The sequence below is a fragment of the Chelonia mydas genome, chromosome 14, assembly GCF_015237465.2.
Source record: "Chelonia mydas isolate rCheMyd1 chromosome 14, rCheMyd1.pri.v2, whole genome shotgun sequence".
NCBI classification, from domain to species: Eukaryota; Metazoa; Chordata; order Testudines; family Cheloniidae; genus Chelonia; species Chelonia mydas.
Genome location: NC_051254.2, coordinates 40324435 through 40343259, shown reverse-complemented (window position 1 = coordinate 40343259; position 18825 = coordinate 40324435). Strand labels below are relative to the sequence as shown.

The 18825-nt window shown below is 46.7% G+C and overlaps 1 protein-coding gene across 1 annotated transcript; it reads right to left on the bottom strand.

Annotated features, from left to right (window-relative positions):
• Nucleotides 1-1176: 1176 nt before the first annotated feature.
• On the bottom strand, nucleotides 1177-16794 carry LOC102939702 (killer cell lectin-like receptor subfamily B member 1B allele B). The gene is made up of 7 exons (XM_037915057.2): nucleotides 16669-16794; nucleotides 14343-14782; nucleotides 8217-8315; nucleotides 7727-7840; nucleotides 3451-3605; nucleotides 3010-3119; nucleotides 1177-2168 (listed from the first exon to the last, which is right to left on the bottom strand). The coding sequence occupies exons 2-7, from the start codon at nucleotides 14425-14427 to the stop codon at nucleotides 2012-2014; spliced, it is 720 nt and encodes a 239-aa protein (XP_037770985.1). The 5' UTR covers nucleotides 14428-14782; nucleotides 16669-16794; the 3' UTR covers nucleotides 1177-2011.
• Between the last annotated feature and the right edge of the window lie 2031 nt (nucleotides 16795-18825).

The following is an 18825-nucleotide window of genomic DNA, read 5'->3' as shown; positions in this document are numbered from 1 at the left end:
AGGGGTCATTAAAGGACTGGTAGAAACTGACCCAAATCAATGGAGAATCTGGAAAGGAAATGGGAACCCCACTAGCCATGATGTTCAGACCTAGCAAACACCAACCAAAACGAAGGAGATTTCCCCTGTCACATCTTGGAAGAGAAGCAGGACAAAGGCCCCAGCTAGAGAAGAAAGGGGAAAGGTGTTGGCTGGGAGAAGGGCTGGCCTCTGGAGAGACAGAGAATCTCACACTTGGGACTGAGAAGGAGACAGAGACAAAAATGGATCCCATACCAGCTTGCCTGGCTGATTGCACTGGCTTGGCAACTGGGGACCACGCCTTAACCTTTGCCTCTCTATGCTGCCCTAAGGACTTACAGATTCTGTAGCCAGGCGGCTAATAAATTGTTACCTTGTTTTGAAAAGGCTGCCTGGTGTTGCTGCTAATAATCACTGGGAGCAGTGTGTGCAGCAGGGTACAGTGTACACAAGCCTCCCAGGGGAGCAGAGGCAGATTTACAGTAAAACACAGGGTGCTCTGGCATGGGCCCCCCCAGTGACAGGGGGCCCCAGGGCCGGGCAGCTGCAGGGGCAGAAGCTTGGTTCTGCCGGCTCGTGGGGTTCCTGCTGCAGGCTCCGCCCCCACCGGCAGTCAACCTCCTCCCTCCCCCAGCATGCTGCATTCCCGCCCCTCCCCCCCCCACCAAACAGCTGTTTTCCAGTGCTCAAGTCGCTGGGAGGGAGGGAGGGGGAGGAGCAAGGCCGCAGCATGCTCGGGGGAGGAGGTGGGTAAGAGGCGGGGGCGGGGCCTTGGGGAAGGGGGTGGAATCGGTGCAGGGTGGAGCAAAGGCAAGGCCCCCGCACTCCCCCTACACAACCCCCCCCCCAGCCCCGTACCAGGAGCTGCTCAGGGCAGGGGGCTGGGAGCACCCCCATGACCCCAGCCCACACCCCCTGCCCTGACTCCTGCACCCCCTCACACATCCCCTGCCCCCCACACATACCCAGCCCCCACCACACCCCATGCCCTGACTCCTGCACCCCCCCACATTCCCACCTGCACCCCTCTCACCAAATGGGAGCTGCCCCAGGTAAGCACTCCACACCCCACCTCCTGCCCCAGCCATGAGCTCCCTCCCATACCCCAAGTCCTGGCCAGACCCCGCACCCCACTGTTTTTTTACATTTTTTTTTATAAAGTGCTTTTATCCAAAGTGCTTTACAATAGTTAGCTAACGGTACAAACAATATTTGGAAAGATCATTAAGTGGTCCGCCGAGACCCTCCGTGATTTTCAAATGGTTAGCAAAAATAAGTTAGGCTACAAAAACAATCAAGATACCCCATTCTATTTTCATTTACTTCCTATTACTTATAGGAGGAGGATGAAGAAAAAAAGAATGAAAAACAGGGGTGGGAGGAGATAAGAAAGAATGTTTTTTTTCTTGGCTGGTTCCCAAGGGGGGGGGGGGGGGGGGGGCAAAAATGAAGCTGAGCACATGGCCCCACTAACTTTAAATCCGCCACAGCAAAGCAGTCTGGATTTGCTGCAGGGAGCCACAGAGAGAGAGGGATAGCTGGTTGCTGAGGACCCAGTTTCAGAGTCTTGGAGGCTACTGTGTGCTCATATTTGGGTGCATAAATGGTAAGCAACTACCAGATGTGGGAATACAAACTGGTGCTTCTTCACCTAAATCTCCCACAGAATTAGAGGCTACGACTGAAAGTAGGGCAGGGTGGAAGAATGATCAAAACCGTGCCTTTCTGAGATGTGGCCAAATGGCACATAGGTCTCCAGCGGTAACATTGGTGCTTTACAACTTTTAATTTTCAAACGGTTCCTAAGAGCCAAGTGTGTCTGCTCACACACAAAGCCCAGGAGGCAGACAGCTCCTCATGAAATCAGACCCAGTTCCTGAGGAACAAGTGAAAGGATCTTCCTTGGAAAATGGGTTTGTTGGAGGCTTTAGAATTCTTTAATTAGCAAATGTGTTTTTCTTTGAGAAAATAAACAAGGACACTTGCTATTTCAGTTACGCAAGTGCAGCTCATTGGTGTGACTGCTTAATTTCAGGGCAACTTTCTCACAAATCCATTTAGCTAAAGCCATGCAGGTTTCCGAAATAGCACCGTTCCCTTTCATCATCACACAGCTCTCCCTTTCAGCAGCTCCTGTTAGATGGAACCTGGGGAACAAAGAGCAGGAGTCACTGGGTGTTTAGCTTTACTGAGCAAGATCTTGAGCAGCGATCCCTCATTCGGAGGGGTGGTCTGTCTCCATACTAGCTTCCTTCATCCGTACTTTTCTACAGAGCCCCAGTTAGTAATAGGCCTCACAGAGTGGGAAAGGAGCTGGGCAGGCTCAGTTCAGTGCTGGAAAACATCGCAAAATCCACTGCGATGATTGACCAATACTGCCCGTGGGTGTATTCAAACCCCACTGCTGGGGAGCCAAGCCGAGGAGCCAAGCAGCACCTGTGTGGTCCTATTTTGTACAACTGTGCCATGTGCACTGAGTGGTGTCTGAAGTGTATGGAGCTTAGTTGGTGGGCGGGGCTTGGGAAAGTACCACCCCTTCCCCCACCCCCATGGCAGCCCTGGTGGAGGTAAACTGTACTGCTCAGCAGGAGAGGGGATCCTGACCCTGCATTAACGAGCGCATTGCTGGACAAGGGCCACCTTACTCAGGCAGAGCAGCACAGCTGAGAGCTAACATAGGTGTGAACTCTTCAGCAAGTGCCTCTTCAGCAAGACAAGGATTGGGCTTAAGCTAGTGTCTTCCCAGACATGCCCATTCTCCAAACAGACCCTGACCCCCCTTTGTCCTGTGGCTTTGCAAGCACACAGGGGGCTTGAGACTGACCATCTCTCCATGGGGAGGACTCTGCCTGGTGCTTAACTTTACTTGTGCTCACAGACAGCCTCTGCTCCTGCTAGCACTAGAGAGCACTAACCTTGTGTTCCCACTTGTGCACCAGGCAAGACACACTCAGTTTCAAAGCCAAAGTAGGAACCATGAACACTCACAGTGTTTCATCGAACGTGGAGCCGTCCACCCAGGTCCATTTCCTCTCTGGGGATGTAACACTGAGTCCAAGCCAAACCAGGTTCAATTGTGGAATACTCAGTATATACGCCTGTAAGTGACAGGACGGAGGAGTTTGGGTGAATACAACCTGCTAGAATTCTCTGGCTTCTTTGCTCTCTCGGCAAATGAAGGAAGAGAACCTGCTACATAGCTCTGCAATAGATATAAACCCAATTTCTGATGTTTCCCTTTCCCAGGCTCACCCCCTCCTTCCCCTCCACATAACAGTGATATTTTAATGTGCTCTGTAAAAGATTTTTCTTAAGCCAAATGTCATACAGCTGGGGCATTGTTGTTTTGCTGCAAGCTCATTGTATTACATTATAACTAGTGACACCCATCTCTTGAGGGGCAGTTTAAGCCATTTTTATTTACTGTACCATCTCCTCCTTGTCTTGGATCACGAGCATTTGAGAGCTCTTCGCTGAGCAGTCCACACGACTCTCATTCCATGTTTTACTTTTTTTAGAGACCCAATAGCACTTGTTTTTGTGCGGCAGCCAGCCAGCGGGGCACAGTTTGCACTCACAGCCCTCTAGAAATAGACATGGAAAAGGCAACATTAAATAGGCCGGAAAGTTCTGAACAGTGCTGAGCTTCCCTATGTTCACAAGGGGCTTTCAAACTATAAACATTCTCAGCCAAGACATTTCTCTTTATTCATTGTTTGTTTGAGGAAAGGCCCATTATTCAAATAGCAGATGGAGGTGCGGGTCAGGAGAGAGGTGCTCTGGCAGAGCTGTAATGTGAATATGAATTCATAAGATTGGGCACACAATTCACATTTTACGGGCTCAGTATCACACAATGCATTTCCCCCCAAGGAGCACTGAACCTCTGAAATGAAAGACACAAGAAAACTGTCACCTTCTCTGCTGAATCACTTCTGGAGCACTTTAAAAGTAGGAGGAGGGAGGTAAGGGATTCTCGTAGGAAGTTCTGGCTCCCCAGAATGCTCCCAGACAATTGAGGGCTGCGTGCTGATCACACACACACACATACACAAAACCACCTTACAAGAACAGTATTACAGTTGCAAAGTCAAGCACTCAAAACTTAGTAAGTGTCAGAATTAAGGTTGCCTGTGCAATCTTTATTGCGCCCCCTTGTGCATATTTATTATGATCCAGTCCATAATTACATAGTCACATGCCAGTTTTCTACACCAGACCCCATGCTTCATTCTGGGCACATGACAGACAGTGCTGCTGACTTACTGAGCAGCTATTCAATATTTTGTTTTCTTCTCATTCAATGTGTAGCCCTAGTAGTACTATTCAAAGCCGGCTCTGAAGACAGAACTATTAATTTCCTCCTGGGCTTTCCTCTGGCATCCTGCTCTATAGTATCGGAGTGCTTCACAAAACAGTAATGAATTTTCACAGCACCCCTGTGAGATCAGGGGATTGCAATATTTCCATTTTACAGATGGGGAACTTAGGCACGGAGAGTTTAAGGTCAAAAGTATCCACTAATACCGGGTGCCCAACTTGAGACACCTAGACTCAGACTCTCAAAAGGTACTTAGGATACCTGAAAAATCAGGGCATTTAAAGTACTTAGCATTCTATAGTTCTTCATATGTTCAGGGCACAGCTCCCATCAATTTCAGTTACAGCTGTGACCTCTCAGCACTACTACAAATCACACCCCAGCAGGGCCGCTGTGAGGATGTTTCGCGCCCTTGGCGAAACTTCCACCTTGCACCCGCTCCAGCCCTGTGGCAGCTTCCCACCTGGGCCCTGAGGCGCCCCCCTGAGGTAGCTCCGTGCCCCCCCCGACCCTGAGGCACCCCCCCATGGCAGCTCCCCACCGCCCCCTCCCTCCCCTCGGCCGGGGGAGCCATGCGGCAGCTCCTCGCCCCAGCTCACCTCTGCTCCACCTCCTCCCCGAGCACGCCGCCGCTTCTCCCGTCTCCCAGGCTTGGGGTGCCAAACAGCTGTTTGGCGCCGCAAGCCTGGGAGGGAGAGAAGCAGAGCGGGGCGGTGCTCAGGGGAGGAGGAGGAGCAGAGGTGAGCTGGGGCGGGGAGCAGTTCCACTGCACGCCGCCCCGCCCCTCCCCTCCCCTCCCCCGTTACTTGCTGCCGGCGGCCCTCCCTGCACCAGCTCACCTCTGCTCCACTGCCCCCCCAGAGCGCACTTTTGGCCGCCCCCAACCACTTGGCGCCGTAGGGAGTCCGCCTAGTTCGCCTAGTGGTTGCACCGGCCCTGCACCCCAGGCTCTCAATTGAGGCACCCAATGAATGGAGGAACACGGTGAGTGACCACCTGTGAGAGGATTGGTTTAAGTAACTCTCCCCCACCACCAGCCCCAATGTACTCTCTCCCCCGCCTTCTGGCTCTTGTTCCTTCTGCATTCAACTCAGGCAACTTCCTCCTCCATGCTGCCAGGGCTCAGGAGGACACAGCAAGCATGTGAGAGACAGGCTCCCCGCTTTCAGTGCCACTGTCAGGACCCAAACCTGCATGGAACGTCCTACTCAGCCCCCTGTAGCTCTGGGCTGGAGCATGCTCATTGTTGATAGAATCATGAATTTTCAAAGGCTTATAACTTGGCCAAATTTGGGCAGATATTCACAGGCGCAGCTAAAGGCAGACAGATCCCTGATTCGTAAGCCACCCCCTTGCCAAATGTCAAGTCCCTATTCCACACCATGGGGACAGCACTAGAGCTTCTGAAAGACAAAGTCTCCAGAATTTTTTAACATGAGAAAAACAATGTATTTTCACTAGGCTGGTTCTCAGAAACAGCTGGACAGTTATGTCTGAACTAAAAAAAAAATAAAAATAAAAAATCAAGCTGAGGCAGACCCCTGACATGGAAAGGTTCAGCCCGAACATTTAATCTTCTGCAAAAATAAAAGCAACTGAAAACAGGCTCTCCTAGTGGGAAGTATTGTGCTATCTTAACAGGTGGTGCTACCAGCCTCATCGATAATCTGCACATGCACATCCTGAATGCCCGTACTCAGGGCCTCAAAAACCAGTATAGGGAAAGCCAGCGCTACCTAGGGGTGGAGTAGGGAGGCTGAACACCTGGGTTCTAAGCCCAGGTCTGACACTGCCCCACTCTGGGTGTCTCTACACTTGTGATCATTAAAATCCCAGCATCCTCTTTTGACTAACAGAGGATTCACCAGCTTGTGTAACTACATTTTTTCCTCCCTAAAAATCTCTCCGGCAATTTAAATTGGATGGGGAAGATATTTCCGAATTGTGGTCTATGGGGTGCTTGTAGGTACTCCATGAAAGCTGACAAGTCACATCTGCCTGGATCCTCCTCAATTCCAGCTGCTATTTCTCACTACAAGACATTTACAATTACATTTAATGCTTTCCCAGTACTACTTGTTTACGTGAGCAACTGCTGCAGTTGCCATTGGGATGTAATAGGATTGCAAAAGGGAGGGAGAAGGGTCTGTGGGTTTATAAATGGGAGGGCAGGCATCCAATAGGTGCTCTGAATGCTCTGGGATTTGGAATTGTTCTTCACTTCCTCTCCTGAGGTACTGTATAGTGTTGCGTGCAGCTAAACAGCTAGCAAGTTTCACCCCACATGTGGTGACGCTGCAGAGGTAAGTGAAAGGATTTCCCTGTTACACAGTCACATAAGAAAATTTGTTTCTCTCTTTTCCTTTTGAAGAAGTTCTTAAGTTACATTCACGGATATGTTAAAAGAATGTTGTTTAGGCTGCGAAGGCAAGCAGCTGAAAGCTAGGAAGTGTAAGAAATAAGATTGCCCAGACACCCTCTAATCGGCCCCTCTGTAAAATATTGATACAGTCTTTAATGACATGATCACATTCTGTTTTTTCCATGAGACCCTGCCTCATCCAGCGCCTAGGATGGAGAGCGGATGAGTCAGATGGCTTTAAGAAGAGGAAAGATGCTCTCGTGTTGAAAGCACTGGCCAGACTCTGCCACAGACTGTCTATGTGATGTTCAGCAAGAGGGCAAAGTGAAGGTTTTACGCACAACAATACGTCTGTCATTTCCTAACTTCTGAGTGCTTGACTTTGCAGCCAAAACATTCTTTTAATGTAGTTTTTTTATGTAATAGAAATTTTATTACACTATAAAATGTGCCTGTTTCGTACACAATGGAAGTACTTTGAATGACCACTAGATGTCACTCCTACTACTTTGCACAAACAGCTGAAAAGGTATTTATTAGAGCTGCTTGAAATGTGGGACTATCCACAAAACATTTTCAGAGGGTTTTCCCCTTTTTTACCTTATTTGCTTTCTCTCCTCTTTTCCCCTCACTGGAGAAAAGATGTGAAAAGATAAAATGTATAGGGAAGTGGGGAAAAGGCCATGATTTTGAAACTAAATATTTAGTTTTTCTCTGAAAATTTCCCCTTTGGAAAAAAATTGAAAAATAAATTTTGTCATGAAAAATAAATGTTGACAAAACCCTCTTTTCTGATTAAGAATCAGAAATGTTTCAGCCAGTTGTAGCATTTATCTTGCAGCCATCAAACAGAACAAATGACAAGAAAAATAAAGACGGGAAGATGAAGGTCTGATACATCTCAGTTATGTATAAATTATTGTGACATAGTTGCTGAAATTTCAATCAGCGAGTTTGGAGTGAGAGTTCTTCCAGGTGGGCACAACGTTGCAAAGAGCGCAAAGAATAGCAGATACAGTTACCTGTTGAGTTGTTGTCTGGCTTTGGATACACACTTTGATTCGAGGAAGACTGGGAATCCTTCAGACTGGAATTACATTCAATTCCATTTGTTGTTCTCAGTCTTCCAGTCTGACCTTCACAAGGATGTGTAACAAAAGAGAGAGGGTAAAAAGCATCAACTCACCAAATACCGTGGGATATCTATCAAGTTAGGATGGGGACAGAGAAGCAGCATGAGATGGAATCTCACTCATTATCCATTGTAAGGTTCATTCCACATTTTTGAACATCTCACAGTGGAGCTGTTACAGACAAATAATGCATGTTTCATTTATCAAGCTCTCAATTCTACTTTGTTTAATGTAACACTTTTGATGTCTATGGCAGTGATGAAATGCCTGGTAATTTATTCAGAAATGTTTTGGAGGCCAAAAAATATAATCTAAATGGAACTGCAGGGGAAGAGGATAATTCACTGAGCCAGTGAATCTACGGTGCTGAGATACTCACCCGAAACACCAAGCGCGATCACAGCTGCCACCAGGATGATGTTCCCAGCCCATCCAAGCCATAGAGCCAGCCGATGCCAGCGTGGGCACTGAGTGATATCTGCAAGAGTCAAAACCTAGTGTAAAGATTTATAATGAAATATGGAAACTTCTTCTCCTTTGGAGGCTGCTCAACTGGAGATAAGGATTAAGTTCAGGCTCATGTAATAAGAGGAGGAAAATGATCATGCTCAGAGTTTAAAACTCTGAGACCACATCACCCTCACAAGGGCAACATTAATTGTCTAACTCAATGGAAGTAGAGGAAAGCTGAAGAAATACCAAAGATAACTAATGTTTACTAAAAAGAAAAGGAATACTTGTGGCACCTTAGAAACTAACAAATTTATTTTATTTATTTATTTATTTATTTATTTGAGCATAAGCTTTCGTGAGCTACAGCTCACTTAATCGGATGCATGCTCACAAAAGCTCATGCTCAAATAAATTGGTTAGTCTCTAAGGTGCCACAAGTCCTCCTTTTCTTTTTGCCAATACAGACTAACACGGCTGCTACTCTGAAACCTAATGTTTACTAGTTAACAAGTTCACATCATCCTGTATCACAGAGGGCCAGATTCTCTGCTGGCGTCACTGTGATGAAGTGGGAATTTTCTGTAATATTTTTATGAATCCTATGTGTACCTCACTTTCTCCCACACTTTGCATTGCTATGCAATGAGGGGCGGGGGAGGGAAAAGGATTAAGTTTGCTCTCAGGGCAGACTAAGGGCTAGTCTACACCGGCAACGCTAAAGCGTTGCCATGGCAGCAGTTTAATGTGGCTTGTGTGGTCACGGCAGAGCGCTGGGAGAGAGCTCTCCCAGTGCTCTAAAAAACTCGCCTCCAATGGTGAAACTTGCTGCTTGGGGGGGTGTTTTTTCACACCCCCAAGCGAGAAAGTTGCCGTGCTGTAAATTGCCAGTGTAGAAAAGCCCTGAGAGAGGGGCTGTGAGTGTGTGTGTGTGTCACTTAGCTGTCTGAGTTGACTGAATGGGTCATTAACAGGACTGTCCAAGGCTGACCCATATCAGTGGAAATTCTGAGAAGACAATGGAAAGCCCAGTCACCAGGGGACTGACACCTAGCAACCCATGATCCAGAGGGAGGAGGATTTGCCCACCTCTCAGCAGAGAAGCAGAGCAGAGACCCCAGCCCCAGAACAAAGGACCAGGAGGTGTGAGGAGAAGTGTGGGCTCTGGAAGAAGCTTATGGCTCTCTCTGACCTGGGAACTGACTAAGAAAGGAAGTCAAAGAGAGAAAAAGAGCCTGAAAATGGAGTTCATTATAGCTTGTTAGGTGAATTGTGACCAGAACAGAATGGTCTGTGTTTTACCTTTATGTGTCTGCTAACCTAAGGACTTCCCATGTTGTGTTCCAGGTGACTAATAAATCCTACTCTGTTTTGAAGATGTTTTTTGAGGTGTCACTTCAAATACTGGCTGGGGTGCAGTAGTGGCTGTAGGCTGTATGAGTCTCTGCCAGGAGTCTAGCTCAGCTGGACTCACTGAGCAGAGCTCACAGTGTGGAACAGGAGTGCTGGAGCCCAGTAGCTCAGTCTAGGAGGAGGTGAGGCTGTGTGGTCTACCCTGAAGGAAGCATGAGACCCCTTGGGGGTCTGGCACACTGACGGGGATCCTCCAAGAGACGGTTCAAAAGCTGGGGCGCAGCTCCGATCCCGTGGAACCGTGACAGGGACTCCAGTGAAGTTAATGGCATTCCGTGGAGTTTTGTCAGCGGTTTGGTCCATAGTGTTCGTAAAGGGGAGATATTTCACCATATAACTGCATGGCAAAAACAGGCTACAAGTGGTGGCAATGGCTGCCTCTGACTTGGCTTTTTTCATCCATCCATGTAGACATGTATCCCTCAATGTCTGCTGTGCGCCAGTCCCATCAGCAGACACTTGGTAACGACCCATGGCGCTGTTGACAAGGTGATGGGAAGAACCTGTGAATTGAAAGTACCTGACTCCCATGCAGAATCTCAGGTATTTGCAATGGTTCTTCCCAATAGCCAGGTGGAAGTATCCATCTTTCATGTTGAGAGATAAATACAAGTCTCCTTAAGAGTGAGGGAAGGATTTGAAGCCTGACATGTTTATTCATGTCTTTGGGGCCCAGAACAGGTTATAGACCTTCCTTCTTGGGGAGGAGGAAGTAGTGGGCGTAGAGTCCTTTCCCTTGGTTACACAGAGGAACTTCTATAGCTACTTTCAAGAGGAGTGAGTCCCTTTCTTCCAGGAAGACTTTCTTGTGAGGGGGAGTCCCTGAGGAGGGGACCTGGTGCAGAACTGGATGGAATATCTATCTTGAATGGTCTCTGTCACAGGGTGGCTGGCTCCTGTCACTTGAAGCAGGTCCAGTGTCCTGTGCCATAGCAGGTGCTCCCAGCTGGGCCAGTCTTGAGGGGAGGCACTGCACCTGGGGCTAGAGGGGAAGTTCCACTGAGCGAGGACCAGCTGCGAGAAGGAAGCTGACTGAGAGAAATTTAGGAAGCCGCAGGAAGCAGGACTGCCAGAGTCCATTGGGAAGGGAGGCAGGAAGAGTCTAACATCTAAAGGGTGAGCTGAGGAACTGTTTGTTTAAGTTTGGACAATAAACCTACTTAAAGGAGACTGTGGGTGTGGCAGTGAATCCTTGGCAAGAGGGGAAGAAGCCCTGCCTTGTGACAGTCTCCAAAGCCCAGCAATCAGAAGTTATTTATTGTGCACCAGTCGCTGTAGAAGAATAGACAAGGACTGAAGGGAGGGGACAGACAATGTCAGAGGGGAAGGTGCTAGAAACTTGTTTGGCCCGAATGTCCCATTAAACCAGCTGTTGTAGGCAGAGGAGGAGGACTGTGATGAAGAACGCTGGAAGTTTTCGTTGTTGTGCTTTCGAGGTCTCCTCCCACAGCCACTGTGGAGAGAGGCTGGAACCTTCTTAGTGAGCAATACGCCTGATACAGATTGTTGCTGAGCCCTCCCTTTGAAACCTGTCAAGGTTCAGATAATTCTCAGGCTGGGTAGGACATACGTTTCTAATAAGCACGGCCCTACTGGGTCAGACCAAAGGTCCGTCTAACTCAGTATCCTGTCTTCTGACAGTGGCCAATGCCAGGTGCCCCAGAGGGAATGAACAGAGCAGGTGATCATCAAATGATCCATCCCCTGTCACCCATTCCCAGCTTCTGGCAAAGAGTAGATCTGATCTTCTCCAGATCTTCTCACTGGCCCTTAAAAGGCAGATCTTCTATCCTCCACTGGGCTGCTATAATGAGGCCTGGGGAGTGGGGTCAGGAATATCTACACAGGACTATCCCAGTGGCCACAGCCCTTGTATTGGTCTCCTAGTAACTTGCTATGTTGACATTTGCACGTAGTTTTCAAATTTTAGGGAAGAAAGTGTTGGTTGGTTGGATGGTGCAAAAAGGCTGTGAGAGAAGATTTAGAAAATCGTCAGTAGACCGTGGCAGAGGGAACAGGCTCAGTCCCTGAACTGTCCACTTCTTGACATTCTAATGTTTGGTGCTTTTAAAATGGCTCTGAGATTTTCCTACTGTAAAAAAATTAGAAAAGTCACCATGAAGTACAACCCTAGAAATTGCTTTACATTTTCACAGCTGTCCTCAAAGAGGAAAAGGGCAAGAGACTTAAAAACATAATTTAAAATAAAAAGAGTAATAGTCTCTACTCGACTCCACCGAGTTTGAAATCATGACAGGAGACTTCAGCACTTTCAATATCAAAGAACTTAACTTAGAGTAACTTTAAAAACTGTAGCCCATTATTCATAAAAGTCCATCTTATGTGAGAGTTCTCATTGAGACTTAATAAATAAAACTTATGTCCTTAATAGAACAAGATGTTCTGGAGACATACGTGGACAAAAAATGGTGTATTTTTAAAAAAGTAGAAAGCTGCTTTTCTGTTTAATTAAAATAATTAAATGATTTGTTAAATTGATTTCAATTTTTGAAAGAAAACAATTCTTGTCTGGCCCCAGATTAACAAATTTCAAGATAAAACAGGGGGGACGTCAGAGATGGTGTTAAAAAATTAGGCTTGTACTAGAAACTCTTTGATCACTGTAACTTCTGTGGCTCCACAGTTTAAGCTCCAGCTTCCAAGGGAAGCAAAGGATATGTGTAGAGACCCACCTCCTGGCCACACCAGCCCATTTCCATTTTCCAGCCCCGGGGGGCACCGCATAGGGCTGGAGCTCCCCCAACTCCCTAGAGAGCGGGGTCAGGTTTTCCCCAACAACATCCTGGACCCAGCCCATGACCCCAGGGGCCTGGGTGCATCACAAGGGACAGAAGTTCCAACTCCTGGAGGCTTGAAGGGAGAGAGAGCTGGCATGGACGGGGCTCCACCAAGAGCCACCCCACAAACCAGCACCTGAACCCAGTGGTCTATTTCCTCCCTCTGCGATAAGTGTTTTGCTGCAGCCAGCTAATTAAATTAGTCTTGTTCAAGCAGTAGCAGTTTGTGCTGCAATGCTGAAGCTTCAGGGTTCAAACTTTTCTCAAAAGAATGTTATTTAGATTGCAAAGTCAAGCACTCAGAAGTTAGGAAATGCCAGATTTACAGTTACCCCAGCAAACTTCTCTCTGCTCCCTTGTGCATATGTATTATGACAACATATTTCCATGTAATAAAGGCTACTTTTTTCCCAAAGGATCCCTGCCTCATTCAATACACAAGATGGTTGCACAGTGGGGCAGAATTAAGGTTGTACAAGCCACTGTATGTCTGGCATTTCCTAACTTTTGAATGCTTCACTGTGCAAAATAATGGTTTTTAACTTTTTATATGTAATCCTGCATATACTGTACTGTACACAGACTGAGTGATACAATATCTGGACTGTTAGTATTTAATTTCCTTGTCACCTGAAATATCAGCTTTATATATTTTGATTCTAAGATTAACAGCAGAATAGTCATCTAAAATGTCCTCTCATTAGCAGCCCAACTATTTATAGAAAATATGCTCTGAAAATAGCTAATATATTTACTACTTTACCACAGTTCTGCAAAATATTAGAATTTTTTATTTTCATATACCAATCTTTTCAGGAGAGTCTTGTAAAAAGTTATACTATGATTTATGTATTTACATTTTACATCCTTTTAAGTTTAGTTTACAGTTCCTTGTATATTCATTGTTCCTGGAACACTGAAAGCTATTATTTTTCCTCCTCTCCTTCCTACTGTGTTGGTCTCCCTGAGTTAAGAGTTGTCCAAACTTTAATTGCTCTGCAGTGTAATGACTTGACTCCTCACAAATCTTCCCTATCCAGGTCTATTCAGAATCCAGTACAACCCCCTGCTGCATCCCCCACAGATTTCATCCTTTATTGACCAAGTTGCCCTTCATGTCTTTCTCTTCTCCTCCCCTATTTCCTAACCTGGGATGCTAGACTTCAGTCTCCCTACTTGCCTCTTCATGAATCTCAGCAGATCCTTTTCTCCACACTTCCCTCACCATGTGGAATCACCTCCATGACCCTCTGCACTGACTTCTCAGCAATTTTCCAAAACCAGTCCCTTCTCCCTGATCTGTGTGACGTAACATTCTCTACAACAAGAAATGAAAGACAATTATACGAGTCTCCCAGACTCCTTGTGTTCAGTCTTCCCAAGACTGGATCAGTGCATTGCTCTTTACCTCTGACTTACCCCACTATACTATGTACTGCATCTTCAATACAGCATGAGTATCCACCCCCAAGTGTTTATGAAGTAAGTAGAAAAATGCCATAAAATAACCCTGTATTGTTCTTCACATGTAATTTGCATCTATAGACTGGCAGTAGCTCTGAAGATTTCTGTGACACTTTGTATTAACGTGAAAGTAAAATGCACAATATTGCATTAAAGAGATTCAGTTCCTAGTTCTGACAGATGGTAAATTACCTCATATTTGCTGAGTCCAAACATACAAATGGAACACAGAGACTCACACCTGCCCTTTGTTTCTAGAAAAACTTTCTTTAAATATCTGTGCTACCCGTAAAAACAAAAAAATACATTCAAAAAATTGGAATCCAAACCAAAAAAAGGAGAGCATACCAGTACAAAACTAAGAAGCTAAATATACTTACTGGGGTGCTGAGATGGATGCAGTGACTTTGAAGTGGAAAAAGCTTCAGGAATGTTTAAATCAGCATATACTATTTCTCCAGCCATGGCAAGTGCAGAGGAAGATGAGAGGCTACAAGAAGGCGGACTGTCTAAGAGTTGCCTCGTATTTATGCATGAACCAAGATGACAGACGTATCCAGTCAGAGGAAGTGTCTATCAGAAGGTTTTGACTTCCTTCTTTCCCAGCAATCTAAGAGTGAAATCCAGGCACTAGAGAGAAAGTGTCTAAAGTACAATTGCACGAGCTAATCTGAGACATTCTCTCAATACATTGGAGCTGGTGCTGGGATTTCACATAAACTGTTGATTTTTCCTACATTAAAAGAAAGCTGCTCCCTGGTGTGTTTGGTTCAGAAGCTCTGGGCATTTTATGAGAAGAAATTCTTATCATCGCATTAAACTGGAAAACAGATTGAAAAATAAGAACTTTTTAATTACACTTCATATTTCCCATTGGAGATAGACGTCTTTAATTTATGTCTCATCACTAGGGACAGTCATACCCCTCTCTCTAGCTATTCTATTCAGGTGCTACACTGTTACCCCTTTTAACCTGACTGTCTGCTCAAAGTTGGGACCTCTGTGGGTCGTTCCAGTTAGGAAGAGAATTTGCTGATGGAGTCTGTTACCTTTGATGCAATCTGATTTACAAAGAATGTACAAAGTCATGTTTCCCCAAACTCAGGAGGAACCAGTGTCCTTGTTCACAGATCCAAAACTCATTTCACCTTTCCAGCCCAAATCCTCTCTCTAGGCTACTCCCCTGGCCAAACCATGCTTCTAGTGGCTTGTTCAGCCTGTGTGTCTGTCCCCCTCTCAACCTCCACCCCCGGTTTCTCTCTCTCTGCTCTGTCTGATGCTTCTCTTCACACAGACACACACATATATTTCTAGTCAAACAATACACAGTGGAGTCTTCTCCCACACAGTGCTAATTTCTGGGTGGGCTCACGTCCACCTTTGTCTTAAGTGGGGACTTGTGATTATAGAATCATAGAAGATTAGAGTTGGAAGAGATCTCAGGAGGTCATCTAGTCTAAACCCCTGCTCAAAGCAGGACCAACCACAACTCAATCATCCCAGCCAGGGCTTTTCTTAACTTATCTTAAATCGGGGGTTCTCAAACTGAGGGTCAGGACCCCTCAGGGGGTCACAAGGTTACTACATGGGGGTCACGAGCTGTCAACCTCCACCCCAAACCCTGCTTGGCCTCCAGCATTTATAATGATGTTAAAGATATAAAAAAGTGTTTTTAATTTATAAGGGGGGGGGTCACATTCAGAGGTTTGGTGTGGGAAAGGGGTCACCAGTACAAAAGTTTGAGAACCACCGTGACTTAAATGAAGGCCAGTGGTTAAACCTGCAAAAACAGCATTAGTACCATTCCGTTGAGATATTCAGACTCTCGTAATAGCACTTCCTTGGCAAGCTGCGCCTGGTCCAGGGAAAAGCTGCTCTGTTGCATTAGGACTACAAGGCACTGAGTGACATCAACTCCTACTGAAGTAACAGGAGGAAAGGGTGCTCAGCACTTCACAGGATAGAGCCCTGTGTCTGATGCCGGGGCTGTAGGAGTCAGCCAAGGTTCTGCAGAATTTGTGCCCACAGTAAAATAGTCAGGTTCCATTGTCACACAGTGACCTGACAAGTAAGAAGAACAGTTGGAGGAAACTGGTCTTATGCAGTAATGCCGGCACCCCTAGGTCTCACGTAGCACTTGCTAGTAACATTAGTTTATTAATTACTTGGTCGATAAATCTGCAGCTCCAGAGTCGTCTCCACCTCACTTCTCTGTCCACCCCTTATACTCTCCTGTTACTGCAGCAAATCCACCCCTCTGTACAGCAATCTTAGAGACTATGGCACCGCAGTAAAGGAGGCAAAACAACCCTTCTGATCCTCCAACATCCATGCAGCAGAATCATGGTCAATGGAGCTATTTTGCATGATGAACTGGCTAAGCAATCCAGGCTGCATAGCCCAGACATCAGACCCAGGCGTCCACTGCTGTGAAGAGCTGTCAACATGCTTCACTGATAAGATCAACCCAATATGTACGAATGGAGCTGACTGGGAAAGAAAATTCCATTGCTGACCAGATTGTATTATTCACCCCACCATCTCTGAGTTTGCCCCCCATCATACATAGTGAACCTCAAGAAATCCTGAAAAATGTTAGAGATACAACCTGTGAAACAGATCCATGCCCCTCCTCGCTAGTACAAGTAAGAACAGCTATGCCCACTATTCATGGAAATAATCAACGCCTCCTTTAGAGAAGCTCACCTGCCAAATTCCTTGAGAAATGCAACAGAGACAATTTGGGGGATCTGTTTTTGTACAACTCATGGATTCTGGTTAATTTTATGAAATTCCTCTATCACTGAGTGCCACAGCGTGTCTGGCAGGGCCCTTGAGATGTACAACACCCTCTTCCTTTCCTTTCATGGTCTGAAAGAACCTGTAGAACAAATAAAATAAATCATTAACCTTAATACCTGGTCTCTGGCCAAACAGTGGGTATGTAAAGGAAGGTGCCTGATCTGGGAGAACCAATTTGACCCAGATGGTCTGAAGGGAGCGGGTTTTGGAGAATAGAAAGTCCACAAACAGGAAAACAAAGAAACCAGGTGGTGATTTTCTCCAAAGACTCAGAGGGACTCTGAGACAGAGGAAGTTTGAGCAGGAGAGAGGAATAGAGAGGGATGCTTTTGGAGCAGAGAGGACCTTCTTTGACTCTGGGACCAGCCAAGGTCAAAGGAAGCAGGCAGGAGGAGAGAGCAGACTGCACATTGCAGAGGAGAAGTCATGAGGAGAGAGGTACAGAGGCGGGGACTTGGAATCCTGAAAGGATACTGCCCCAAATCCTGACAAACACTCCAGCATGGAGAGGAAAGTGAAACAAGAATAGTGTACAGTAACTCCTCACTTAAAGTCATCCAGGTTAATGTTGTTAAGTCACTGATCAATTAGAGAACATGCTCCTTTAAAGTTGTGCAATGCTCCCTTTTAACTTTGTTTGGCAGCTGCCTGCTTTGTCCCCTGCTTGCAGGAAGAGCAGCCCATTGGAGCGAGCTGGTGGGGGCTTGGAACCAGGGTGGGCCAGCAGCCTCCCATCAGCTCCCCACTCCACTAAGTTCCCTGTGTGGCAGCTGGCCAGCAGGCTATCAATTGTGGGGCAGTTCAGCTGTCCCTCTCCCCCACACACCGTGTGCTGCTTCTAACCTCTGCCTTGGAGCTGCTCCTGGGAACCTCCTGCTTGCTGTGCGGGGGCGGGGGAGGGAGGGAAGAGGGGTGCTAATGGCAGGGTGTCCCCCTCCCCCCGCTCCTGCCCCCCATCTTCACAGAGCAGGGGGTGGGGGGAACAGGACATGACAGGGCTCAGGACGGAGGTTGCTTGCTGGCAGCAGCTGCTGTCAACTTCCTGATCTGCTTTAAAAAGCAATGTACTTAGAGTGGGGTCAGCGTACTTAAAGGGGCAATGGGCGTCTCTCTCTCTCTCATACACATTATGTGTGTGTGTGTGTGTGTGTCTCTCTCTCTCTCTCTCACACTCTCTCTCACACACACACACAGTCTCTGTCTCTCTCTGCCATACTGTCTCCCCTCCCTCCATTCATGCGACCTTGTAGAGTGTGAGGCTACATTAACAACAACGTGTTAACCCTTGAGGGCTCAGCCGAGTGCTAGTTCATCATTTAGCAGGAAGGCATTCCCTGGGAAATATCCCACCCCCTTCCACTCTCTGACTTCACCACCTCAACCAAGCTTCATAATCATCATTGCTGTGCACAGTATTAAATTGTTTGTTGAAAACATATACTGTGTATATATATATATATAAAAAATATAGTCTTTTGTCTGGCGAAAAAAATTTCCCTGGAACCTAGCCCCCCCCCCTTTACATTAATTCTTATGGGGAAATTTGATTCAGGGGGTTGGACTAGATGATCTCCTGAGGTCCCTTCCAACCCTGATATTCTATGATTCGCTTAAAGTAGCATTTTTCAGGAACATAACTACAACGTTAAGCGAGGAGTTACTGTATAGATGTTTTAGTGTATTGACAAGAGCTGTACATCTCTGGAGCTATCTAAAATGAACAGTGATTGGTTTGGGAGCCTTTTGCAAAGTCTCTGTGTTACGTGCTTCAACTATCACGCTTCCCTGGAGAGGTAAACTGTAACCCCAAATACCCATAATGTCAAACCTCTGGAGAAGAGTGCTTGAGATACTGGGATGTCTGCGTGCAGGTCAGCACTGATCCTGGGGGCCTAGGGTAACTGGAACGCAAGGTCCCATTTCCATGAAGGGGCCACAGACATAGCGCCTGCATCCAGGGAGCATGCCAGAGAAGCCAATGAAAGAGAGAGCGCTGGGGCCTGCTCAGAGTCAGGAAGCTTACAGCACAAGGGTCTAGCGTGATAGGACCCAAACACAGAA

Coding starts and splice junctions, on each gene's coding strand:
- LOC102939702 (XM_037915057.2), bottom strand. CDS start 14,427: ATGGCTGGAGAAATAGTATATGCTGATTTAAACATTCCTGAAGCTTTT. Junction 8,316..14,342: donor GCATCCATCTCAGCACCCCA/GTAAGTATATTT, acceptor TGACTCTTGCAG/ATATCACTCAGTGCCCACGC. Junction 7,841..8,216: donor GATCGCGCTTGGTGTTTCGG/GTGAGTATCTCA, acceptor ATCCTTGTGAAG/GTCAGACTGGAAGACTGAGA.